The sequence below is a fragment of the Alosa pseudoharengus genome, unplaced genomic scaffold (genome assembly GCF_046254945.1).
Source record: "Alosa pseudoharengus isolate Yale_2024_CS ecotype anadromous, Long Island Sound unplaced genomic scaffold, YU_APseudo_1.1 YU_APseudo_1.1_scf_3, whole genome shotgun sequence".
NCBI lineage: Eukaryota > Metazoa > Chordata > Actinopteri > Clupeiformes > Clupeidae > Alosa > Alosa pseudoharengus.
This window is the reverse complement of record NW_027468718.1, coordinates 17416694-17439496: the sequence shown is the minus strand read 5'-3', so window position 1 is coordinate 17439496 and position 22803 is coordinate 17416694. Positions and strand designations below refer to the sequence as shown.

Genomic DNA, 22803 nt, shown 5'->3' with positions numbered 1-22803 from the left:
TGACAGACCCACCACTGCTTTTAAGTGTTCAGAGTGGTCATTCTTTATGTATATACAGTATGTACTAATGCATATATATATGTACAGTATGTATGTATGCATTTTTGTATGTTCATACGTGAATACTCTAAAACATTCTCTTGCCCTTATGACCTTGCTGCCTGGGTGACTCTTAAAGACATGGATGTCCGTGAGCTGCTCCCACTGTCTCCCCGTGCCCTGGAGCAGGACCCCCTGTCCCCAGACCAGGAGCCCTTCTCGGGGGAGGGCGGTCGCCGCAGCCCGGCAGAGTATCGGTCCCTGTGGAGGAAGGCCATCCACCAGCAGATCCTGCTGCTGCGCATGGAGAAGGAGAACCAGCGCCTGGAGGGTTAGTAGTCTCACTCACACACACACACACACACACACACACACACAATAAAATCTAGGGGTTATAAATGAACCATATGCGTAGCACAGCCGCGATAGTAAGAGTGTTTGAAGCTAGTCGTGGGATGGGAACTCTCGCTTACCCCTCAAGACTCCGCCAACGCAGGCTACAGGCCCACGTGGGCCCACAAACACACACATACACATTTCAAATATGCACACACACACTACTGATACCTGATATCTTCGAAGATATTACACACACACAAACACGTACGCATGTGCACACACAAACATGTTAACACATTGATACACACACACACACACATATATACACATACACACACACACACACACACACTCACACTCACTTCAAATGCACAACACAAACATGCAAAGGTCAACCACCACTAGCCACCACAAATGCCTGATATCTGTGTATATGCAAACACAAAGACTGTATGCAGGGTCAGTAACTCTACCAACACCTTACTATCCTTACTTTGGCTAGATTTGTGTGTGCAAATAGACACATACACACACACACACACACACACACACACACACACACACACACACACACACACATACACACACACACACACAGACAGAGACTCTGTATTATCAGTATCCTGTTTCACAATAATTACATTGTGTGGTAAAACAAAGAGGAAACACTTGCCTTGAAAACACGCCAGTTTTTCACACTCCCTGACTTACCCCAGAGAGGAATGGAAGACGCCATGTTGTTGGCTTCTCTTAAGTTGTGTTTCTCTTTCGGCCCAGTGTTTATTTATAGAGGGTCAAATGCTTAAGCCTCTGTCCGAGGCTCTGGAGCGACACTATTTTCGGACAGGAATGTTTAGATTGACCCGTCTCCCCCTCTCCAAGAACTCATTTTGAGGATTTCAGGCGCCCAATTTCTTGGGCTTTTGGGTGCCCTGGTCAGCCAGTGTTATGATTGAGATCATTGGTCACCAAGGGATTTCAAATGTGTGGGAATGTACACAACTCATGAATGTTCTCAAAAAAAGATTGTTCAAACACTGCCCTCTATAGACATAATAGAGTATTGTGTCATTTACGTCATCCCAACATCTTTTTTTTTCTCTGTGTGTCTGTGTGGAGGTGTTTCTGAGGAACTTAAGTGTGATGTCTCTGTCCCTTTAAGTAGAAGGTAAGAATTGTAAGAGAGCTTTCATGTCGACTGTCTGTGTGCCTAGCTGTAGACAGCATGGCAAACCTAAGAAGCCGCCCCAGAGAGCCTGCTGTGTGTGGCTTGTGTTATAGTTTAATATTGACATGAGGAGTCTGTTTCAAGAAAAGGGCTCCAACTCCCTCAGTTTCAATATGGACTTTCACTGTAGCACTGAGTGCTTTGAAGCTCTGTGAAAGTTGATAACTGGAAATGTGCTGAAATGCTGAGATGGCTGTTTTCTTTGTCTTCTGGGTGAGAAAGGAGAAAGTATCTTGGAGATAAGAAAATGGTCACGGTCCTTGCCCAGTCTCTGTTCATCTGTGTGTGTGTTCTGTGCAGCACTAAGCAGACGGTGCATGCAGAGTGCACAGCTAGTAGACCTCTGGTGAGAGTTTGCTTGAGCGCAAGGGTGTATGATCTAGCGCTGTGATTGCCATGGGGACCATGGTCTCACCTTATCTATGGTGACGGTCATTTCGGTAACAGACATGACAAGTTGTGTCACAACATTTTGTTTAATCTCTCCCTCCACCCCTCTCTCTCTCTCTCTCTCCCTCTGTTTCTCTCTCTCTCTCATGTTCTCTTTTACTTTCTCTCTCTCCCTCCCTCTTTCCCTCCATCCAACTCTCCCTCACATCTCTCCCTCACACATTCTCCCACAGCCAGTCGAGATGAGCTGCACATTCGCAAGATGAAACTGGACTACCAGGAAGTGGGCCAAGACTCTAAGGACATCCAGGCCTTCTGGGAGAAGAAGCTGAGTGTCCCCTGCAGAGCTAAGGTCCAGTGGGATAAGGACGAGCTCCAGTCCATTCTCAGCCAGGGTGAGTGTTTAGCCATCTGAGGGCTGTCCACAGCCTCTGGTCCACTACAGTCCACAGTCCAGTGTTAATCGTCCTGTTCCTGTACATCTGCAATGTCTGTATCCATAGAAACTGGCCATGATGGGCTGTTCATTAGCTCATTATGAAGGATGTCTGGGATTCTGGCGAAAGATTGGCAAGATTGGCAACCAATCAAATTACACGCCTCCATTCTGTGATCCTGAAGCAATACAATGATTGGCTGGAATAGACTTAGTATATGATCCGGTTTGGTCCCGTCCAATCCACTTTGTTTCCCATTTCAGTCAGAACTGCAGTTTTTCAGGCCTACACACAGAACAAACACCTACAATGTGTGATATATAAATTGTTTCTTTCTCTTTCTCTCTCTGTCTCCCTGCAGGAGTGCCCAAGAGCCGGCGTGGTGAGGTGTGGCTGATCTTGTCCCAGCAGCACCGCCTGAGGTACCGTCTTCCTTCGCGCCAGGTGCCCCCAGACACGGCCTACCAGGACCTGCTCAAGCAGCTCACCGCCCAGCAGCACGCCATCCTCGTTGACCTGGGTACGTACACCTACACCTGCACCACCCAGTCACACCAGGGGGCCGGTAAGGGTTAGTAAACTAGTGCTCAGCTGGACTCAGCGGACTTCATACAGGACACCAGAGTAGCGGACCAGTATTGGTCAGTACATTGAGCATTGAGCTGGAAGGCTGGTCTATGGATGTCTGGAAAAGATGGGTCAGGAGACAGGGTTAGGGTTTGGATTCAAATTTTTTTATAGAATTGCTAGACTGTTATCGCACACCATAATGCAATGGTAAGTGCAGGTTGGGCTATATTTCCAAATGTTAAAGGATAATTCCGGTATTTAGCACTTTGAGTCCCTTTTCTGGTTTGTTTTGGATGAACTAGCTTGGTGGACACCGAAATTATGATTATGGGTCCTGTCTCGACTTTTCTGACTCGTTTTGAATCGCCTTTGACTACTTTAGAGTGGCTGCCTATGGGCATGCACAAACATGTCCTTAAAACAACCCTTAACGTTCGTTTTAAAAACTGTGCAACTCACCGAGTGGTTAGTGGTTCATCCAAAACAAACCAGAAAAGGGACTCATCCTTCAATGCTGTAGCCTGATCTTTTGTTTTTCATCTCAGTGTGGTAAACTGAGTTTATGGTCACAGTATTTAACAGTATTTTTCCATTGCCACAGGGGGGAGCCAATGATCTCTGTGGACAGATGTAGTCATCTCTCTTTCTTTCTTTCTCTCTCTGGCATAAATCATACAGTATCTCACACTGTCACTGACCCTTCTTTATTGCTCTCTCTCTCTCTCACTCACTCACTCACTCACACTTTCTCTCTCAGGCCGGACGTTCCCTACACATCCGTACTTCAGCACCCAGCTGGGCGCGGGTCAGCTGTCGCTGTACAACCTGCTGAAGGCCTACTCCCTGCTGGACACGGAGGTGGGCTACTGCCAGGGCATCAGCTTCGTGGCCGGCGTGCTGCTGCTGCACATGAGCGAGGAGCAGGCTTTCGACATGCTGAAGTTCCTCATGTATGACCTGGGCTTCCGACGCCAGTACCGCCCTGACATGATCTCTCTGCAGGTAAGTGTGTGTGTGTGTGTGTGTGTGTGTGTGTGTGTGTGTGTGTGTGTTGTATGTTTGTTGATCATGTACAACCTCAGCTTCTACTTCCTTTACCGCCCCATCATAACCATGAGGTGTGTGTGTTTGGGATCCTCCCTGAACACCCTGACATATTTGGAGGTCACATTCTCACACATGATCTCTCATTTTGTCTGCACAACAAATGGTCAGAAGTCTCTCTCTTTAGTTAAATCTCCTTAAAGGACAAGTTCGGTATTTTACACTTAAAGCCCTGTTTTAAGATAATTTATGATTAAATAGAACGTTTAAGATTGAAATTTGGACACATGCTGCTGTCCTGAGAATTTTCGGTTTTCTGTGGTAGCGCCCCCCCCCCCCCCCCTCCACAACGCTGCATAGGTGCACTGGAACAATCCTTCCTAAAACGCATTAAACTTTTGTTTACAAAGACGTGAAACTCACCGAGTGGTCAGGGGTGTTCACTGATATGCTCACACAAAAATCGCTGCAAAAGATTCTTTCCAACAGGTTTTATCGTAGTTTTTGACCAACTCCATTGACTTGTATTTGATGTGCTGTGAGGTACGGTATTACTCCGCTGCCGGAAACGGATATGGGGTTGTTTGTATTCTTTCTGTAGTCTTATGCAGTCGCGGTATCGTAGGCTACTACGCTATCCAAATTATTATCACGTCCAACCATGGCTAATGCTAAAATGTCTTGGAACTTGCACGATGTGAATGATGGCCTACGTGAATCATTACGTTTTCATCATGAAAGTTCCACAGCCAAAAAAATAGTAAACGTACAAAATCATGTAGCCAAATTATTCATGTAGGCTAGGGTTAGTGTTAGGCTTATGATGTGAACATGACAGGTTATGGACATAACAAATAAGTTAATTTTCCACCTGTTACAAACGTTACGTTACAAAATGTCAACCTTACCCCAAGTTCTTCCAACTCTGTCGTCCCAGGAGGTAATGTGGGAACCGCTGTATTTCTCAGGCGAAAGAGCTTTTTGGGCGATTTCTTTCGACCTCCAGCGAAGTTCAGTAAAATGCAGACCGCAGAGACATGGTGATCAGCTTTCTGCAGATTCTCAACAGGTGTGCTCACATCCAACCCCAGAAATTCCAGCCACAACTTTAGCCTTTCTGGATCGTTGAAAGGATGTCTGTGACAACTTTTTTTGCTACGAATTTTCCCGCAATTCGGAAAAATACAATACAATGCAAAATACTTCAAGACAGCGATCTTCTGCTTCTTCTGTGTATTCAATGAAATGCCAGTGGTTTGCTTGTAATTGGCAAGACGGTGTAAGGTGCATTATCGCCACCAACTGGGCTGAAGTGTCTATTATTCACGCTCTCAACGGAAGAATGTACGGGTGTGAGGCGTTTGGAAAAATAGCTCCACAGTTTTACAACGCATGGTAAAACACCTGTTGGAAAGCATCTTTTGCAGCGATTTTTGTGTCAGCAGATCAGCGAACACCCCTGACCACTCGGTGAGTTTCACGTCTTTGTAAACAAAAGTTTAATGCGTTTTAGGAAGGATTGTTCCAGTGCACCTATGCAGCGTTGTGGAGGAGGGGGGGGGCGCTACCACAGAAACCGAAAATTCTCAGGACAGCAGCATGTGTCCAAATTTCAATCTTAAACGTTCTATTTAATCATAAACTATCTGAAAACAGGGCTTTAAGTGTAAAATACCGAACTTGTCCTTTAAACTCCTTTGTGGCCAGTCAGTTTTCTATCTGTAAGCAAACAGGTAAATATTTACTGGCCATGCCCCTGCCTCTGGTGCATTAGAGACCCACGCACAGTTCACAGTAAACAAAGAAAGAATGACTCACTTCTTGCAACAGCAAGAAGCATTTTCAAACTGAGCCGCCATTTGCCAAGGTGGAATGTTTCAACCTGAGTGACTCAGACGCAGTGTAAACAATAAGAGAGTTTGCTGAAGTTGCTTTCAAACTCAACACACATTACACACACACACACACACACACACACACACCCACACCCACACACCCCTCACCTGACCCCACCTGTGCCTCGCTAACTCTTGCACTAATATTGCACCACCCAGCCACCAATACAACAGGCTTTGTGTGTGGCGAGCCGGCAGGTCTGTCCTTGTGGTGTTCGTGCCCTGGCAGGTGTGCTGACAGAATGTGTAACCTCAGCCGTGCCAGGGAGGCCGCCAGCCGCCCGGATCTACTGGGCGTCAGGCTGCCTATTCGCCAGCTCCATCCAAAGTCCACCCTCCTCTTCCCCTCCTCCCTTTCCCTGACTCCATTTTTAAAACCCTCCCTTCTCTGTCCCTCTCTCTCCCTCCCTCTCTCTGTCTCTCTCTCTCTCTCTCTCACACACACACACACTTTCTTTATCTCTTTCTCTCTCTCTCTCTCTTTCTCTTTTACTCTGGCTCTTCTCCCGCCCCCTCAGATTCAGATGTACCAGTTGTCGCGGCTACTACACGACTACCACCGGCCGCTCTACAACCACCTGGAGGAGCAGGAGATCTGCCCCAGCCTGTATGCCGCGCCCTGGTTCCTCACGCTCTTTGCCTCCCAGTTCCCCCTCGGCTTTGTTGCCCGAATCCTCGGTAAGGACGCCACACACTCTGTGTGTGTGTGTGTGTCTGAGAGAGAGAGAGACAGAGAGAAAGAAGGATGCCTCTCAAAGCAGGCAGCTTCAAGTTTCAATGTTCATTGTTACGTACTGTTAGTGGGAGAGGAGGCTATTCATTTCTATTTAGTGTGATTGTTTTTCCATTTGCCATTTTAGCACATTGGCATTTTCTGTTTGAGTTTCTGTGTTTTATATGCACATTAGTGCAGTTTTGTTTGGCTCAGGGACTATGTGTGGATATGGATGTTTTTGCATGTATGCTTTTACCTGTTTGTAGAAGTACTACTGAACTTCTGTCAACATAGTCATGTGTGCAATAGACCTGACAAAGCACTTCCCTGATTCTGGTGTGTGTGTGTGTGTGTTGCAGACCTGCTGTTTGTGCAGGGCACCGAGGTGATCTTTAAGGTGGCTCTGTGTATGCTGAGCAGTCACGAGGGGGAGATAGTGGAGTGCGAGAGCTTTGAGTCCGTTGTGGACTATCTGAAGAGCAGCCTGCCCTCCCTCAGTCAGGCCCAGATGGAGCAGATCATCTCTAAGGTATGCGTGCAGAAACACACACAAATTCACACACATACTATATGCCCACACACACTGACATGGAAACATGCACACAAACGTGCAAAGATAGACACACACAAACTACACATGACTACAAATAAACTACACACGACTAGGCACGTAACTATACAGTTAACTCACGATTCGATTCGATTTGATACACGATTCAAGGCTCACAATTAGATAGTCACCATACAGCCTATTCAACAGAGCAGGACTGAAATGAAACTAGAATTTTAAATTTATGTATTCCTTCCTAGTGAAAGATGCAAAAGTTATCACTTCACAAAGCTAGTTATATGTTTTCACAAGAACTAGGCCTAGAAGTATTATATATTTTGTAATAGACATTTATAATTTTTTGAACCGTGAAATTCTACAGTGCGTTGTTACACCCCACAATTCGTATTGTATTTCTTTTTTATCAAGATACAACACTGCAACGATGCATTGCGAACACACACACTATTCCACTGCTTTGTAGATATGTTGTCAGAAACGTGAGCTCCACGCTACAGCCCATCATGATCGGCTATACAGTCATTGAAGCCTCTCTCAGGAAGCGGCTACGCAGCAGTGTGTGCTAGCTCTTCCTGGGTGTGTTTGTCACTTGATAAGCAGAAGTGCAGTGTACCGTAGCTTCCCATCTTGTGACACACTGTCTCTGACCCTTAGCCTCATGGCAGTTAGAGTCAGGGGCCCTCTGGGACTCTGTGGATCATTTATTTGTCCTTAACAAAAGAGGAATGACCTTGAGCAAAACTAGTTAAAGATTTTGGCAGTATGTTGCTTTGGTTTAAGTTATGCACATCACATGTTGTTTTGCATTTTGTCATATTTCGAAGACTTTTCTGTTTTTTCGGGACATTGGTGTTTTACACCTATGCAGGATGGTATGGTTTGATAGCTGCGTATCTTATTGTATTGTACATAAGCTTTGTGCTTATCTGTGAAGGAATTAGGACACTTGCTTAGGATACTTGCTTCTGTGAGATTACTTATAGGAACGTCACCTATTACCAACCATCCCGTATTTCCAACCTCTTACGTGTATGTGTCACTTAATATTCATTTCTATACAAACCAAGACGGCGGATTCCTGAAGAAACGAAAGCACCCACACCATAAGTGTATCTAAATTAGCTATGTACCAAAAATTACATTTTACCGTGACTCGAAGAGCTGTAAACAGTGTTGTAAGGCTGCGTGTACAAATCCGCTTGGAGCTCCAGTGGAATTTTGAATTGCTGACGAGAATTCTCGGGCTAACCGTTGATGTGCTGTGAGAAAGGTTGGGAATAAGCACCCACCAGCCCAGCACTAAACTCCGAGCGTGGTAAACAAAATCGGATATTTCAGGCAGTAAAAGCCCCGGTAAGAACCAAACTAGATTTTGTTCAAATCTACACACCAATCGCTACTGAAAAATATAAGGTTCATCTATCAAATGTTATTTTGAAGTATTAAAAAACATTGTTGTTTTAGAATTTTCAAACGAAAGGGTTGGCAATTGGTGGTTTTACAATATGTGTCTGTATTTGTTTGTTTGTTGTTTAGTTTCAATTTCATAATACTTTTTAGCCAATTCCTTGAGGGTGCTGGTATAGCCACCATTTGCTCACTTGTTCACATAGTTTTGTGTTATCTGTATTGTGTGGTAGGGTGATGAATTTATTGTTTGTATCTGTGATGTAATTAAACAAATTCACAGATGTTCAACATCACACTGAAGCAAGCTTTGTGACGTGTGTGTGTGTGTGTGTGTGTGTCTTGTGTTTGTGGTCAGGCTACTGAGATGGACATCTCTAAGCAGCTGCATGCTTACGAGGTGGAGTACCACGTCTTGCAGGATGAGATGGTAGACACCCCTACACCTTCAGAGGATGCTGACCGGCTGGATAAGCTGGAGAAGTCCAACGCCCAGCTCAAGAAGCAGAACATGGAACTGCTGGAGAAACTCCAGGTGAGTGTGAGGTGTGAGTGTGTGTGTGGTTAGTGTTTCCAAGTGCACATATTCATTAGGTGCTTAACATGTGGTCATCTGTGTATGTGTTTATGTTAACTCATTCAGTGGCAAAAACGTAATATTAAGTTTTTTCTTCCCATGCGTTGAGTGCCAAAAACGCAATATTACGTTTTTGGCTTTTTTTTTAATTACGAAACTAGACACTCTAACACACCTTATATGTGATTTTGGGAACTCTGTGATGAATGGAAATGAAATATATGATGATGAAAACGCACAATCTGGACATTTTATCTGGACATTTTATCATAACTCGGTTGCCGCTTTGGGTCGAATCAGTGACGCATGCACGTCAGCTCAAAACCAGGCCATTTTCGTGGGTCTATCACTAGGTGGCAGTCTCGCCAGGTCACTTCCCGGAAACTTTACGGAAAGTATGAAACACTTCATATTTCATGAAAGACGTTATATCTCCATTTCTATCTCGATTCTATTCTTCATGTCGATTTTGATGAGAACTAGCCACTGTTTAGCTTGGGATTTCTCAGGAACAGAGGCGTGTAGAAATACACGGTTTGCACCCACTGAGAGCTTAAAGTCTCACCTTTCAAACGAGCCATTGTATGTGTTCATAGCTATAACACAGAATATGCTGTGGCTGTACAAAAATCATCAACAATGGTCTAGATTGCTGGCACTCTAGGACAAAGCTTCCGAAAAACAGCTTGGCATTCAATGAGTTAATACCCCTCAGGTTAGTGGTGGATTGCACATTTTTTAGTTTTTTGGATACCGTTTTTTTTATTCCAATACAAGTTCAGAAATACTATTTCATGCACTTACCCCCACAGAGTAAAACGTTCACATACCTAAACTCTTGTAACACTTCATCCACGGTACATTAGTCTCCTCCATTGTGTTTGCTCCTTAACCTGCCAATAGGTGGCACTAGAGCGCAACCTTAAAATCTCACTGCAGGAAGACTAAATTAGAGAATGTGAGCACCGGGAGCTTCCCTCGACTTGAGGTCATAGCAGTGACTCAGGTATAGATTGGTGCCCGTGCCTTTGAGCTCACCTCACACACCGCGGGCTGATGAGGAGACGAGGAGGAGGGTGAGCAAAGAGTTTGTCATCAGCCATCGATCACTTCCTTCTTGCTGAGCCCCTTCCTGATTAGTTATTTTGTGTGTGTACTGAGCGCAGAGAGATTTCCCAGAGAAAATGGCTTGTGTGTTTGTCAGAGGACGCGCTCGTTGTTTATCAGAGCTACTTCTCTGTTGAAATGATGTCACAGGAAGTGGTCACTCTGTGCCAGCTGATGTGGAATGGGTTCTTTTAATCACACTCCCTCAATCTCTCTCAGTCTCAGTGGTTCAGCTGGCATAAGCGCCAGGTGTTACTAGCACAACAGTGGTATAGACACCATGTTTTCATCTGATTTTTCCTTATGTCGGTATTTTTGCTTCCTCTTTTGCTTCTGTCTCCTTCTGTCTTTTTCTCCTCACCCTCTCCCGGCCTCCTGGTCCAGGCGGCGCGTGTGAAGATCCAGAGCCTGGAGGTGAACATGGAGAACTTCCTGTCCCGCGAGAGCAAGATGAAGCATCTGATTCGCTCGCTGGAGCAGGAGAAGGCCTCCTACCAGAAGACCATTGAGCGCATGCGCAGCACGCTGCCCGCCGACGCCTCCGGCGACGTGGAGCTGACCAACATCAAGCCCAACGGCAAAGCCAAGGCCGCCGCCGTCGCCACCACCGGCAAGAAGCTGTGAGGACCGAGCCAGGAGGAATCTGTGTGTGTGTGTGTGTGTGTGTGTGTGTGTGTGCAAGCGGCATAATGGTGGTGGTGGTGGAGGTGACTCTAGGAGGGGGATGTGTTGGTCTGGCACGGGGGTGGAGGAGGAAGAGGAGGAGAGAAAGAGAGCGCGAGAGTGAAGAGGAGGGGGAGGGTGGGAGAGCTGGAACAGAGTGGGTTTGATAGGCTGTGTGGGAGGTTTGGCAGGTTCTCTGGTGCTGTCTCCCCTGTCACAGAGCTCTGGAGCTCCACTCCTCCCTCCCTCCCTCCCTCTCTTTCCATCCACCCATCTCTCTCTCTCTCTCTCTCTCTCTCTCCATGTATGTCTTTCTCACTCTCTCTGTCTATCTCTCACTCTCATTTTCCTCCTCTCTGTTTTTGGCTGTTGCATTGTCTCTGTTTTTCTCTTTCTCACTAGTTCTTTCTCCCTCCCTCTCTCTGTCTCTCTCTCTTTTCCTCCCCTTGACTGGATGGGTTGAGGTGTGTGTGGAAGGCGGAGGTGACGGTGGTGGAAGACACTTACTCAGTGTGTGGGTGTTGTCTTCACCTCTTTCTCTTCTTCCCTCCCTCCCTCCCTCCCTCCCTCCCTCTCTCTCTTCCTCTTCTCTGATCCTCAGAGAAATGCTCTCTTCTTCCTCCTCCTACTCCAGAGCATCTTCACCTGCCTGTGCCACATGCATAGTTTCTTCTCCTTTGTTATTGTTGTCGTTTTAAGTTGACATTGAAGCTGGGCATCCATTGCCTCCAGCTGAAAGGACATATCTCGCTTTATTCAAAAATACTTGAAAATTATGCGAATGTATATGTTTTTGTTTCTCCTCCCAAAGATGAACGTTGATTTTTTTCTTTTTTTGTGAGACTGTCAGATAAAAAAAAGAAGGTGGATCTGGAGGGGATTCACTGAAGCCTTTTTGCTCTCGACACCCACATGTGAACACTGTTCAGGCAAGCGTCTGGTGTCTGATGGCTGTGATATGGGACATGAGTGACATTAATACTTATGACAAAGAGAGCGAGAGAGAGACTACAGGACATACCTACTGCTACGTTGGCTCTCCACAAAGAGCTCTCGTGGCATAAGATCTCTCTAGCCGACTTTCGAAGCAGGATGTGAGACTGTTGGCCTATCTCTCAGCTTCCTGTGTGCTTGATGGGTGCTTTTTGGTGGCACATGTGTCGCTCCCAAAGCAGTCTTGTCATTTAGAAGAAGAAGAAAAAAAAACCTCTGGGCTCAGAGCAATCCTACAAGTATGATAACTGGATATCATACTATCATACTCACTGAAAAAGGGAATACACTGTTACACTGTCTGCACGCTGAATATGAACGTGTGTATGCTACAGTGTATGCAGATCAGTGTGTGTGTACGAGAGAGAGAGAGTGTGTGTGTGTGTGTGTACGAGAGAGAGAGCGAGAGAGAGAGTGTGTGTATGTGTGTGTGTATGCGTGTGTCTGTGTGCGTGCTCGCACATGGCGCATCACACAAGAAAGAGTGTGTGTGTGTGTGTTACGCGATACGCATATGGTCCCCCTCCAACGACGTCAGCTGTAGAGCATGGAGGGATGGCTGTCTCGGAGGGCCGATCCTGGGCCTCCCTCTCCACTCCTTAGGACCCTCCTGGAGGAGCTCATGACAGCACTGGTATGCAGCAGTTTCATCCTGTTACAAATCACTTCTCATTCTCTTCGTCCCTTTATGCTCTTTTTTTGGTATAAATCCCTCCTTTCCAATCCTTTTCCGTGTCGGATTCTATAGTCTTCTTTTTGACTATTTGTCTTCCTGTGAAGACGACAACAACAACACCACCACCAACACCACCAACAGCCATCACAAACAACATCAACTTAAAAAGACGGATCATGCCAGACACACTTGTGGCGTCTGTTGAAGACGGGTTCACACTAGTTACCTTAGTGTACGCAGACCTGTTCCAAGGAAAGAGGAGGATGTAAGAGGAACCTCCTGAGGACATGAGCTTGACTCTGTGGAGTGCAGTGCTGTCATTACTGCGTCTGTACTGCGTTTGTTCATTCTGACACTCACAACCGTATGCCAATCGTTAAAAAAAAAAAAAAGGACAATCACTGTATCTGTAATTGCTTTGATTTGCTGAAATGTATGATGTACTACATCCTGATGTAAGATGAATGTATCATATGTCAGGGGGGAAAAAACACTTAAAAACAACCAAAAGGAGAAAAGAAAACTCAAAGGAACATGGCACTGTATGAGAAGGCACCATCTGTGATAGTACTCCAGCTTCTCAAAGCCCTGCAAGTGTAAAGTAATGTAGATTGTGCCTTGGACGTGGTGTTGAAGAATGCTTCACAATAGAATTGTTCTCCACCGGTGCCAAAACTATGAAAACAAAGTCATTCAAATGGTTTAGTTCTTCCATGTTCATTGTGTTGCAGTATTGTTTTTTTTCCCCCTTTCCTGTGTCTCCAAACCCAAAAATGATTTCTCAACTCCCTCCCTGTAGAGAGGAGCGCTATATTTTGTGTGATTGTTGTATTTCTGCTTTATGTAACATTTCTCTCTGTCGCATCTGAAGCAAGGGCGAGGACCAGCTCAGTGCTTCTTTAATTCTGTGCTGGTTAAGCTTAGGCTTATGTTCAGTGATGCCTGTTGACCTGAAACCAATGCTGTATTGTAAATCTCTGAATCTTGCCTCAATTTTTTTTCAACACTGTTCTTATCTTTGCGTTTTGGCAGCCATAGATAGGCCATGCTCCACTGGGTAGCTTTTTTTCTTTCTTTCTTACTTGCAAAACAATTCAAGGCAAAGCTCTGCACATTTGAGGATGTCTTCTCTGTCACAAGTGACATTTATATTTAGTCTTACAAAGATGTTTCTAAGGTAATAGTCTTGTCTGATGCACTGTCGGTTTGTTGCTTGGCGGTGTAAAACTTTGAGGTGACTGCAACCAAAACCATCACATTTTCTAGTTCTTATGATGCAGCAAAGTCAACGAGCAGCTCATCACCATGACTACAATTCAGAAGTGCCAAAACAATCCCTCTCCTTTATTTCCTCAACGTGACATGTTAAAAGTGAGATCTGTCCCCAATGGGTTATGATGGAAGACTTGACATTGTATTGCGTGCGTGCGTGCGTGCGTGCGTGTGTGCGTGCGTGTGTGTGGGTGGGTGGGTGGTTTTGATCCTTACCCCTGAGCTTGATCTTCAGGTCTGGAAGTAGTCCTCATGTGTTTGCACTGTGTGTAGCATTGCAATAGTCCAGTTATTAAGGTGGACAGAGACAGAGTGGATGTATGCCGACTGACTGGCCAGTCGGTCGGCTCTGTGTGTGTCTGTCTGTGGTCTGGCGTATCATCCTGGAGGAACTGTCACATTACATCTCAACAACAATAAAAACAGACTTTTCCTGTCTTTTTATACTCTTACTCTGGCCTTCAGATTTGATTCAAGTGAATTGGTGAACAATGGAATTCCTTTGCTGTTTTCAGATTTTGGTTTGTTGTTTTATTTCAAGCATTATGGTATGCTGAGTTGTGATCCTAAAATCGTTATTATGAACATAAAAGTGATGAAACACATAATGAATTCCCCTGCCCGGCCCAGATCTCTTCTGTTTTAGATTTGTTCTGACTAAAGAAGAGAATGCAACATTTTTGTAATGGTTCATGTTAAAAGCAGATCTAGTTGCTAGTCTTGCTTTTCCTCCATTATTTTATTACTGTCCTGTTTCACACCTTCAAAAAGCAGGGTCCCTTGTCAGGGATTTCTACCTCAATCTCATGTGAATGTCTATTAATTTGATCTTTGTGTGATGTAACCTGGGTAGTTGTACAGTGACACTATAACCCTGGAATCTAGTCATAACTCTGGAAACTTTGAATTGGGTAATGAAGTCAATCAACACTTTTATTTATTATAGATGCTTGCTATGAAGGTAAGTATGGAGGGGAATACCAGAGGGCCTGTGATGGTAGAATTGTAGTAAATTTCCACCGTACTCAGTGACATGCGAGAGAAATAGAAAAAGAGACATCGTTTTAGAATAACATTAGTCTAAGTGTAGCAGTAGGATTCAGGTTATGAAAGCTGATCCACCTTTCTGTATCATATCAACCCATTAGTTTGTCAATTAGGCCCACACATGAACCAGTGGGCCGTACTGATAAGCGAGTTGGACTCGTCCATGGTATGGGTGGGGCAGGAAAAGGCCTGAGACTGCACATCAGCTTGTGACCCTTTAACACCTTCAGCTGGAGGGGTTGTCCAGAGAACACAGGACAAGCTGTGCATGCTCTGAACAAAAGAAAAGGCAACATTCCTGCTGCGCGTTCCCACATATGCATACGCACAATAAGGAAGAGGAGGAGGAGGAAGATGACTCCTGACAAGCGGAAATGCCTGGATACGGCGTGTCCCTCCAGGGGAACGGTCCCTGCAGGACACTTCCTGTACCGAGCTCTTATCTACAGTGCTGGTGGCGTCGCCTTCACATTCCCTCTCCACTCCCCTCCCTTTTCTGTCTCTCTCTCTCTCTCTCTCTCTCTCTCGTTCCATCCTTCCCTCAGTCTCTCTGTCTCTACCGTCTTCCCTCCCCCTCCCACACGACCCTGTGAGATCCCAGTTTCTGCTGTCAGACACCCACATGTATTTGTGCTCTGCTGTGCTTTTCTGTGTGTGTGTGTGTGAGAGAGAGAGATGAGGGTGGGGGGTTGGAGCCTGAAGGCTCGGCTGGAAAGGGGGTCCACTAGTGCAGATTTGGACTGTAGGTGGGAGGCTGGGGGGTCGGTGGTGGTGGTGGGGTGTAGAGAGGGAGGACAGCCGGCAGACAGGCAGTGTCGGGGCGAGGGTGTGTGTGTGTGTGTGTTGTGTGCTCCAGCAGGCGAGGAGTGTGGGGGGCTGGGTGTGTGTGTGGAGGTGGATGTCTCCCTCTGCCATATAAGGTGATTCTCCTGCCTGGGCTGTGGCAGAGCAGAACACTGGTGTCTGCTACTGAAAGCACGAATGGTGGGTGGAAAGAAGGAAGGATAGAGAGATAGAAAGACACCCTGAACGAAGGGAAAAAAACAGTCCCAGGGCATGGTTGAGCAGCCAGGCAGACGGCCTGTAGAAACTTTGCTTGAGCCTTTAATTCCATGTTTTTTAAATCAGGCTTGTATCAGCCCTCTCGCTCACAGTTTGAGGATGAAGACGTTCACATTGTAAATGCAGTATCCTTATCCATGGTTTTCGCAACGTATGGGACATGTTCATGCTTTCCAAAGCTGTTCAGGGAAAATGGGGCGTTTTATGGCTGGAACTGTGTGTGTGTGTGTGTGTTTGCGTGTCTGGATGTGTGCCCGTGTGTGAGAAAGAAAGCGGACGCTTCATGTGCTTATGCATGCACGTCTTGGTGTGCATGTTGGAGAGTGTGTAAGAGTGATAGCTAGCTGTGTGTGTGTGTGTGGCTGTGTGTTGGACAGCGAGAGAGGAGAGGAGGAGAGGGGGGAGTATCCAGGGCGGGTGACCGGGCCGGGGTGGAGAGAGTGGGCTGGAGGCAGCTGCAGGGGCTGGCGCACGGGGCTGGAGACCCAGGTGTGCCGAGTCTGGACTGGGGAGACGGGCAGGCCTGACACACTCCCAGAGGGACGGATCATCCCCCCCAAACATCCCCACATCTCTCTATCTCACTGACACACACACTCTCTCTCTCTCTCTCACACACACAAACACGCACACACACACACACACACACACACAAATATCCTCACAAGCATACACACTCAAATTCACACAAATATCCTCACTCACACACACACAAACACACACACACTCTAGCAGAATCACAAGCATACACACACACACACACACACACACACACACACACACACACACACTCACATTCTCCTAATTCCACACGTCTCCGGTAGTCCACTCCATTCCCCCCTTTCCCTTCCTTAATGACCTTCAGTTAAATTATGATTAGTGTGTTTCTCTTTCTTAAGCACTGCAAAATACTATACTGAATATCTAAAAATATCTATCTATCTATCTATCAATTAGGTCACGCATTAGTGTATTTATGAGTCATGAGGTAAATATTTTCGGTCCAGAACAACTGGCCAAGAGGTCATTGCTCTGTGTTTGACTAGACAAACAGCGGATGACAGCGGATGACACTAGCGCCGTAGAGAGGCTAGCTAAGTAGCTGCTTGATTTGAATTGTGACGGACAGTGGCTTTTTTTACATTCCACAAAATTACCATTGGTTGTATAGTGTACCTGTCAAGGTTTTCTCAGCCTACAGGCCATTTGTGAGCCACACTTCCAAACAATCTCCCCCTCACACACTCTCACACACACACACACACACACACACACCCCACCCTACCCTACCACACTCCACCCCAAGCGACTCGGCAAGCAGAGAGAGCCCTGGTCCCAAGAGACAGGCCGGCACATCCCCTGGAAAATCACTGGGCTTACCTGATCCAGCACTGAATTAATCTGGGTCCCTTTGGGGAGGGGAACAAAGCGTGCCGGGCTCAGGGGAGTCTCCTTGCCTTCCTCGCTCGCCACACCGCACACACACACACACACACACACACACACACACACACACACACACGCTGCCACAGCCAATGCCACCACACATCTCATCTCCAACAGCTGGATCCAGACCCCACCGCGAAAATCCCCTGAATATGCTGTTCTCTGAGATATCGGATGCTGCTTTGTGTGTGTGTGTGTGTGTGTGTGTGTGTGTGTGTGTGTGTGTGTGTGCATGTGTGTGCGTGTGTGCATGTGTGTCATTTTCCCCCTTTTTTCTTCTTTGTTTGTCTGCGTTTCCAAGTCACATGCTGTTTGTGGTGTGAGATGTGATATGAAAATGTATGGGCTGAAAACCGCATTGGATGACGTCCTTTTTATCCACTGAAACTAACACTTGAAGATCTTGGAGGAGTCGTAAGAGAAAAAAGATTACATTGTGGGGGCAGCAGATCTGGACTCTGCACTTTTACTGTTCCCTTTTTAATGGTCTCTCCCCTCGACATTCAGAACATGGTTATTGGCCTGTTAACAGAAACAAAAACGAGAGGCCAGCGTAGATCTTAACAAGAGAACCCCAAATACCTCATGATTGTAGAAAAGAAAAAATATAAATGGATGTATGAATTTATGTGTTCATAAAGACCATTGTTAACTGTAAAAGGACTGTACATTCTCAGATAAAGTGATAATTTTCTCAAGCAATAATGTAATAATGTTGTTTTAACAATGGTCTTCAGAAAAAAAAATGTACTTTGAAATTGTCAAAAAAGTTGCTCCATATTCCTTCGTGCTATAGCCATGTTGCTATGCCTCCCATGTCCTCCTCAACATCAGGAGAGCAAACAAGATTATTACCTCAGCTTAATTTAATCTGTCTGCCAAAGAATAAATAGGTGAAAACACCCTGAATTTCAAAAGCGTTTATCTAAAGACTCCTTGCTATCCATCCATCGCAACAATCTCAAATGAAAAAAAAGGGGGGGGAAACAAAACGGTTTCCACATTGTGCAGCGGCTCAGCAGTGGCCTGGAGAAGGATGATAGCGCAGACTCAGCCCTGCTTCCTCATGCAGTGTTATCTTACCCAAAGTAATTTTCCAGTTGAGGTAAGAGCTCGTGACAAATGTGACAGCGTTCCCCAGTGACTGATCCCGAACTGAACGCCACCAGCACTCGGGCTCGGACCCACCCCCCCCCCCGCCCCCCCCCCTCACACACACACACATGCACACCTCCCATATAATCACATCATCTGTTAGTCTACCCACATAATTCAATCCATTACCAGTAATGTTATCGTTGTCATCATCGTCGTTATTATTATTTCTCGAAGGGTAAATAAACAGAGAGAAGGGGGAGGGGTGTTCCCTGTCAGAACTGCCTCCTGTGCTGTAAGCAGGGCGGAGGCGAACTCTGGGGGGGGGGTTGGGGGTGGGGGGCTTGTGTTCTGGAGCGATATAGGCCCAGGGAGAGCAGAGCAGGGTTGGTGGGTCTGACATCATGTTGGCTCTCTCCGTGATGGGAGAGGCCGTTTCGTCAGGGCTGGACACTCGGGAACGCGGGGGTGCTGCTGCGGGCTGGTCGGTCGGTCGGTCGGGCAGTGAGAGTGAGAGAGAGAGGGGCGAGGTCCGGATGAGCCTGTGCTCCAGGCTGACGTCAGCAGTGAACTCAGCGAGCGAAAAAAAACCCCAACATCGCCGCGACGTGCACCGAGTGTTCTACGCCAACAGCGCAATGTTCATCATGGGGCCCCACTCAATGTGTGTGTGTGTGGGTGTATTTGTGTATGGGTGTGCGTACGTGTGTGTTATTGAACAAGAAAGTCATGGCTCTCTCAAATATTTGTTGTTCTACACTGAGCTGCCAGCGGAGAGTCCTGGTTTCTTGTTCCCCCCAGCACCCCTCTTTCCCTCTCTCCCTCTCTCCCTCCCTCTCTCCCTCTCTCCCTCCCGCCCTTCCTCCCTCACTCGGTGACTCCCAGATAAACGAGTGTCTCACATTATCTAGGGGCTGGGAGGAGTGGAGTGGTGGTGACGGCGGACCTCGACTCTTAACGCCAGCTCAGACCCCAAGAGCGCTCACACACACACACACACACACACACACACAACCGCACACACACACACACACACACACAACCGCACACACACACAACCACACACACACACACACACACACACAGACACACACACAGCAGTGGTGGAACATACGTAGACTTACACGCTCCAGATGCCTGCTCCAACACACACACTCACACTCACACACACACACACACACACACACACACACACACAGGGTGGTGAGCGAGCCAGCTGTTTAGCTCCGGCCCAGGGCACACCCTCAGTTACTGGAAATGGACTCCACCTCCCCTCTTTGCCAGCAGCCGTTCTTCCAATTAATATCACCCTTTCCTTTGTCTCCAGTCTCCCGTTCACACACACACACACATACACACGCACACAAACATACACATAAACACACACACACACACACAAAAACAGACACACACACACACACACACACACAAACACTCTGTCCTCTCAGCTATAACCAAGCACAGCTGTTAATAATAGCAATAATAAAAAATCAGCCTACAGTAGCCCTCCAACACTAGGCATGTTCGTAACACTCCACTCCACCTAATTGGTCTCATTCTGCCACCACACCCAAAATTAATAACTATCCCTCATCGCCCCCCGTCCTCCAACACACACCCACACACACACACACACACACACACACACACACACCTCCTTTATCCATGATCCACCCATCAAAACGAGTCCAACTTTCACACCCAATATTACACCCCCCCCCCCCGTCTGATTTACACCCCCGTCAAATATCAAATCAATGCCAGCATTTACCCACAGCCGTCTCCCACCTCCTGTAGACTAGACGAGTGGAACCGCATTCTTAATTACTGCACTGACGTTCCTCCCCTTTGGAACCCAACGGGCATTTTCCGACACGGCACTCTCAATTAATCCCAATTCCCTGGTCACTTACCCAGACGCACTTACACTCATACGGTAGCCAAACTCAAACTCAGCCCCCCCCCCCCCCATCCTCCAGCAACCCCTTCCCTAAATGGTGCACCAGTGCCCGTCTTGCCAACGCAAACACGGCCTTAGCAGAGAGAGAGAGAGAGAGAGAGAGAGAGAGAGATAGAGAGAGAGAGAGAGAGAGTTAGGCTTCATTTTTCTTGGAGAAAGGTGACGCAGGGAGCAAATCTGTGTGTCGCTGGCTCTCGGCTTGAGGAATGGTTTAGAGGAGCTGCTGTATGAGGAGTCACTGGAGAGGCTTAAGAGGAGAGAGAGAACAGCGGTTTAAGGAGGAGGGGAAGGAGGAGGGAAATAGGAGGTGGTGGTGATGGAGGAAGAGGGCCGAGGTTTTTATATCTGTGGTTAGACTCTCTGCACCCCCCACCCTCTCTCTTCCTCTCTCTCTCTCTCTCCCCTCCTTCTCTCTCTCTTCCTCTCTCTCTCCCCTCCTTCTCTCTCTCTCTCTTCCTCTCTCTCTCTCTCCCCTCCTTCTCTCTCTCTCTCTCTCCCCTCCTTCTCTCTCTCTCTCTCTCTCTCTTCCTCTCCCATCGCTCCCTCCCTGCACTCCCTTGCTGGCCCCCCTGGGCCTGGCCATGAGCCCAGAGCACCCACTGGGTGCAGCAGCACTTCCTGAGTGTGTGTGTGTGTGTGTGTGTGTGTGTGTGTGTGTGTGTGTGTGTGTGTGTGTGTGTGTGAGTGTGTGTGTGTGTGTGTATTATGTGTTTAAGTAAGTGAGTGTGTGTGTGTGTGTGTGTGTGTGCTTCATTGAGTGAATGTGTGTAAGAGTGTATTTGTAAGTGTTTTTTTTCTCTCTCTCTCTCTCTCTCTCTCTATCTATGTATCCATCTACCTCTATCTATGTGTGTGGTGTGTGTGTGTGTGTGTGTGTGTGTGTGTGTGTGTGTGTGTGTGTGTGTGTGTGTGTGTGTGTGTGTGTGTGTGTGTGTGTGTGTGTGTGTGTGTGTGTGTGTGTAAGGACAGAGCTGAGGGGCTATAAATAGGTGGGGCCAGGAAGAGGGATGGAATCAGATGTAAAAGGAGGAGGGAGAGTTCGTTAGGAGGGAGAGTTGGTGAGGAGGGTAGTTGGTGAGGAGGGAGGGTAATTGGTGTGGAGGGTAGTACATCTAAAGGGCAGTATGTCAAACAAGCAAACAACCAAACACTAGGGTGGGAGGACCTGTGAGAGGCCCTCACAAAACATGGTCATCAGCAGCTCATTTTGAGATCATTCTCCCTATATGTCTTTTAGACTTCCACCATGTCTAGTGTATCGGAACGCCCCCTATTACCACCAGTCCCGTGTTGAGGCCCCCCTTCACTGTGAAGCGCTTTGAATGTCGAGAAAAGTGCTTTAGAAATGTAACGTGTTGTTGTAGTTGTTGTTGTAGTTGCTGTTGTTGCTGTCTTTCTTTTCCACCTACTCGGGTCTTCCTTTGCCTTTTCTTGCAGCTTCCTCCTCAGAAGTGAAAAGCCCATGTGCCAATCCTCCATGCATTGGCAGTCCAAGTTGGGATCATTCTTTCTGCATGTCTTTCTGTATGACTTCCACAGTGTCTGTTTCTATGTGCATGCCTGGTTCTTCCATTCAGACCCCACCACCACCACCACCATCACCACCACCACCAGCACCATCACCACCACCATCACCACCAGCACCACCACCACCATCACCATCACCACCAGCACCATCACCACCATCACCATCACCACCAGCACCATCACCACCACCATCACCACTACCACCACCAGCACCACCACCACCATCACCACCACCATCACCATCACCATCACCATCACCATCACCACCAGCACCATCACCACCACCACCACCACCATCACCATCACCACCAGCACCATCACCACCACCACCATCATCATCACCATCATCATAACCACCAGCACCATCACCATCACCACCACCATCACCACTACCACCACCAGCACCACCACCACCACCACCACCATCACCATCACCACCATTACCACCACCACCATCACCATCACCACCAGCACCATCACCACCAGCAGCAGCAGCAGCAACAGCAGCAGCACCACCGCCATGTCTGGTGTCTGTGCAGTTCTCTGCTCTCTAGTGCAGTGTGATAGTGATGCTCCACTGCACTTTGCTCCTCTCTGCACGACGCTGCTCTTTTGTGCGACGCCCGCCGCCCACCGCACATCTCCCAGGTCTCCGTCTGACTCATGGCTCTCAACGAGCTCCGTCCACTGCAACTCAGGGAGACTCCGCTGCTGCTGACCTGCACTTACAGCAGAGAGACAGA

The 22803-nt window shown here is 47.2% G+C and overlaps 1 protein-coding gene across 3 annotated transcripts in view; it reads left to right on the top strand.

The window, feature by feature from the left end:
- Window positions 1-14375, top strand: part of tbc1d4 (TBC1 domain family, member 4) — a 39580-nt gene extending 25205 nt beyond the window's left edge. For all 3 annotated transcript variants that reach the window (XM_076263403.1, XM_076263402.1, XM_076263404.1), the window contains 8 exons: window positions 179-370; window positions 2230-2391; window positions 2795-2953; window positions 3761-4005; window positions 6461-6620; window positions 7017-7186; window positions 8994-9170; window positions 10704-14375. In XM_076263403.1, the coding sequence (XP_076119518.1) occupies window positions 179-370; window positions 2230-2391; window positions 2795-2953; window positions 3761-4005; window positions 6461-6620; window positions 7017-7186; window positions 8994-9170; window positions 10704-10943 (1505 nt within the window). In that variant the 3' untranslated portion in view covers window positions 10944-14375. The remainder of the gene's footprint in view (window positions 1-178; window positions 371-2229; window positions 2392-2794; window positions 2954-3760; window positions 4006-6460; window positions 6621-7016; window positions 7187-8993; window positions 9171-10703) is intronic.
- The last annotated feature ends 8428 nt before the right edge of the window (window positions 14376-22803 follow it).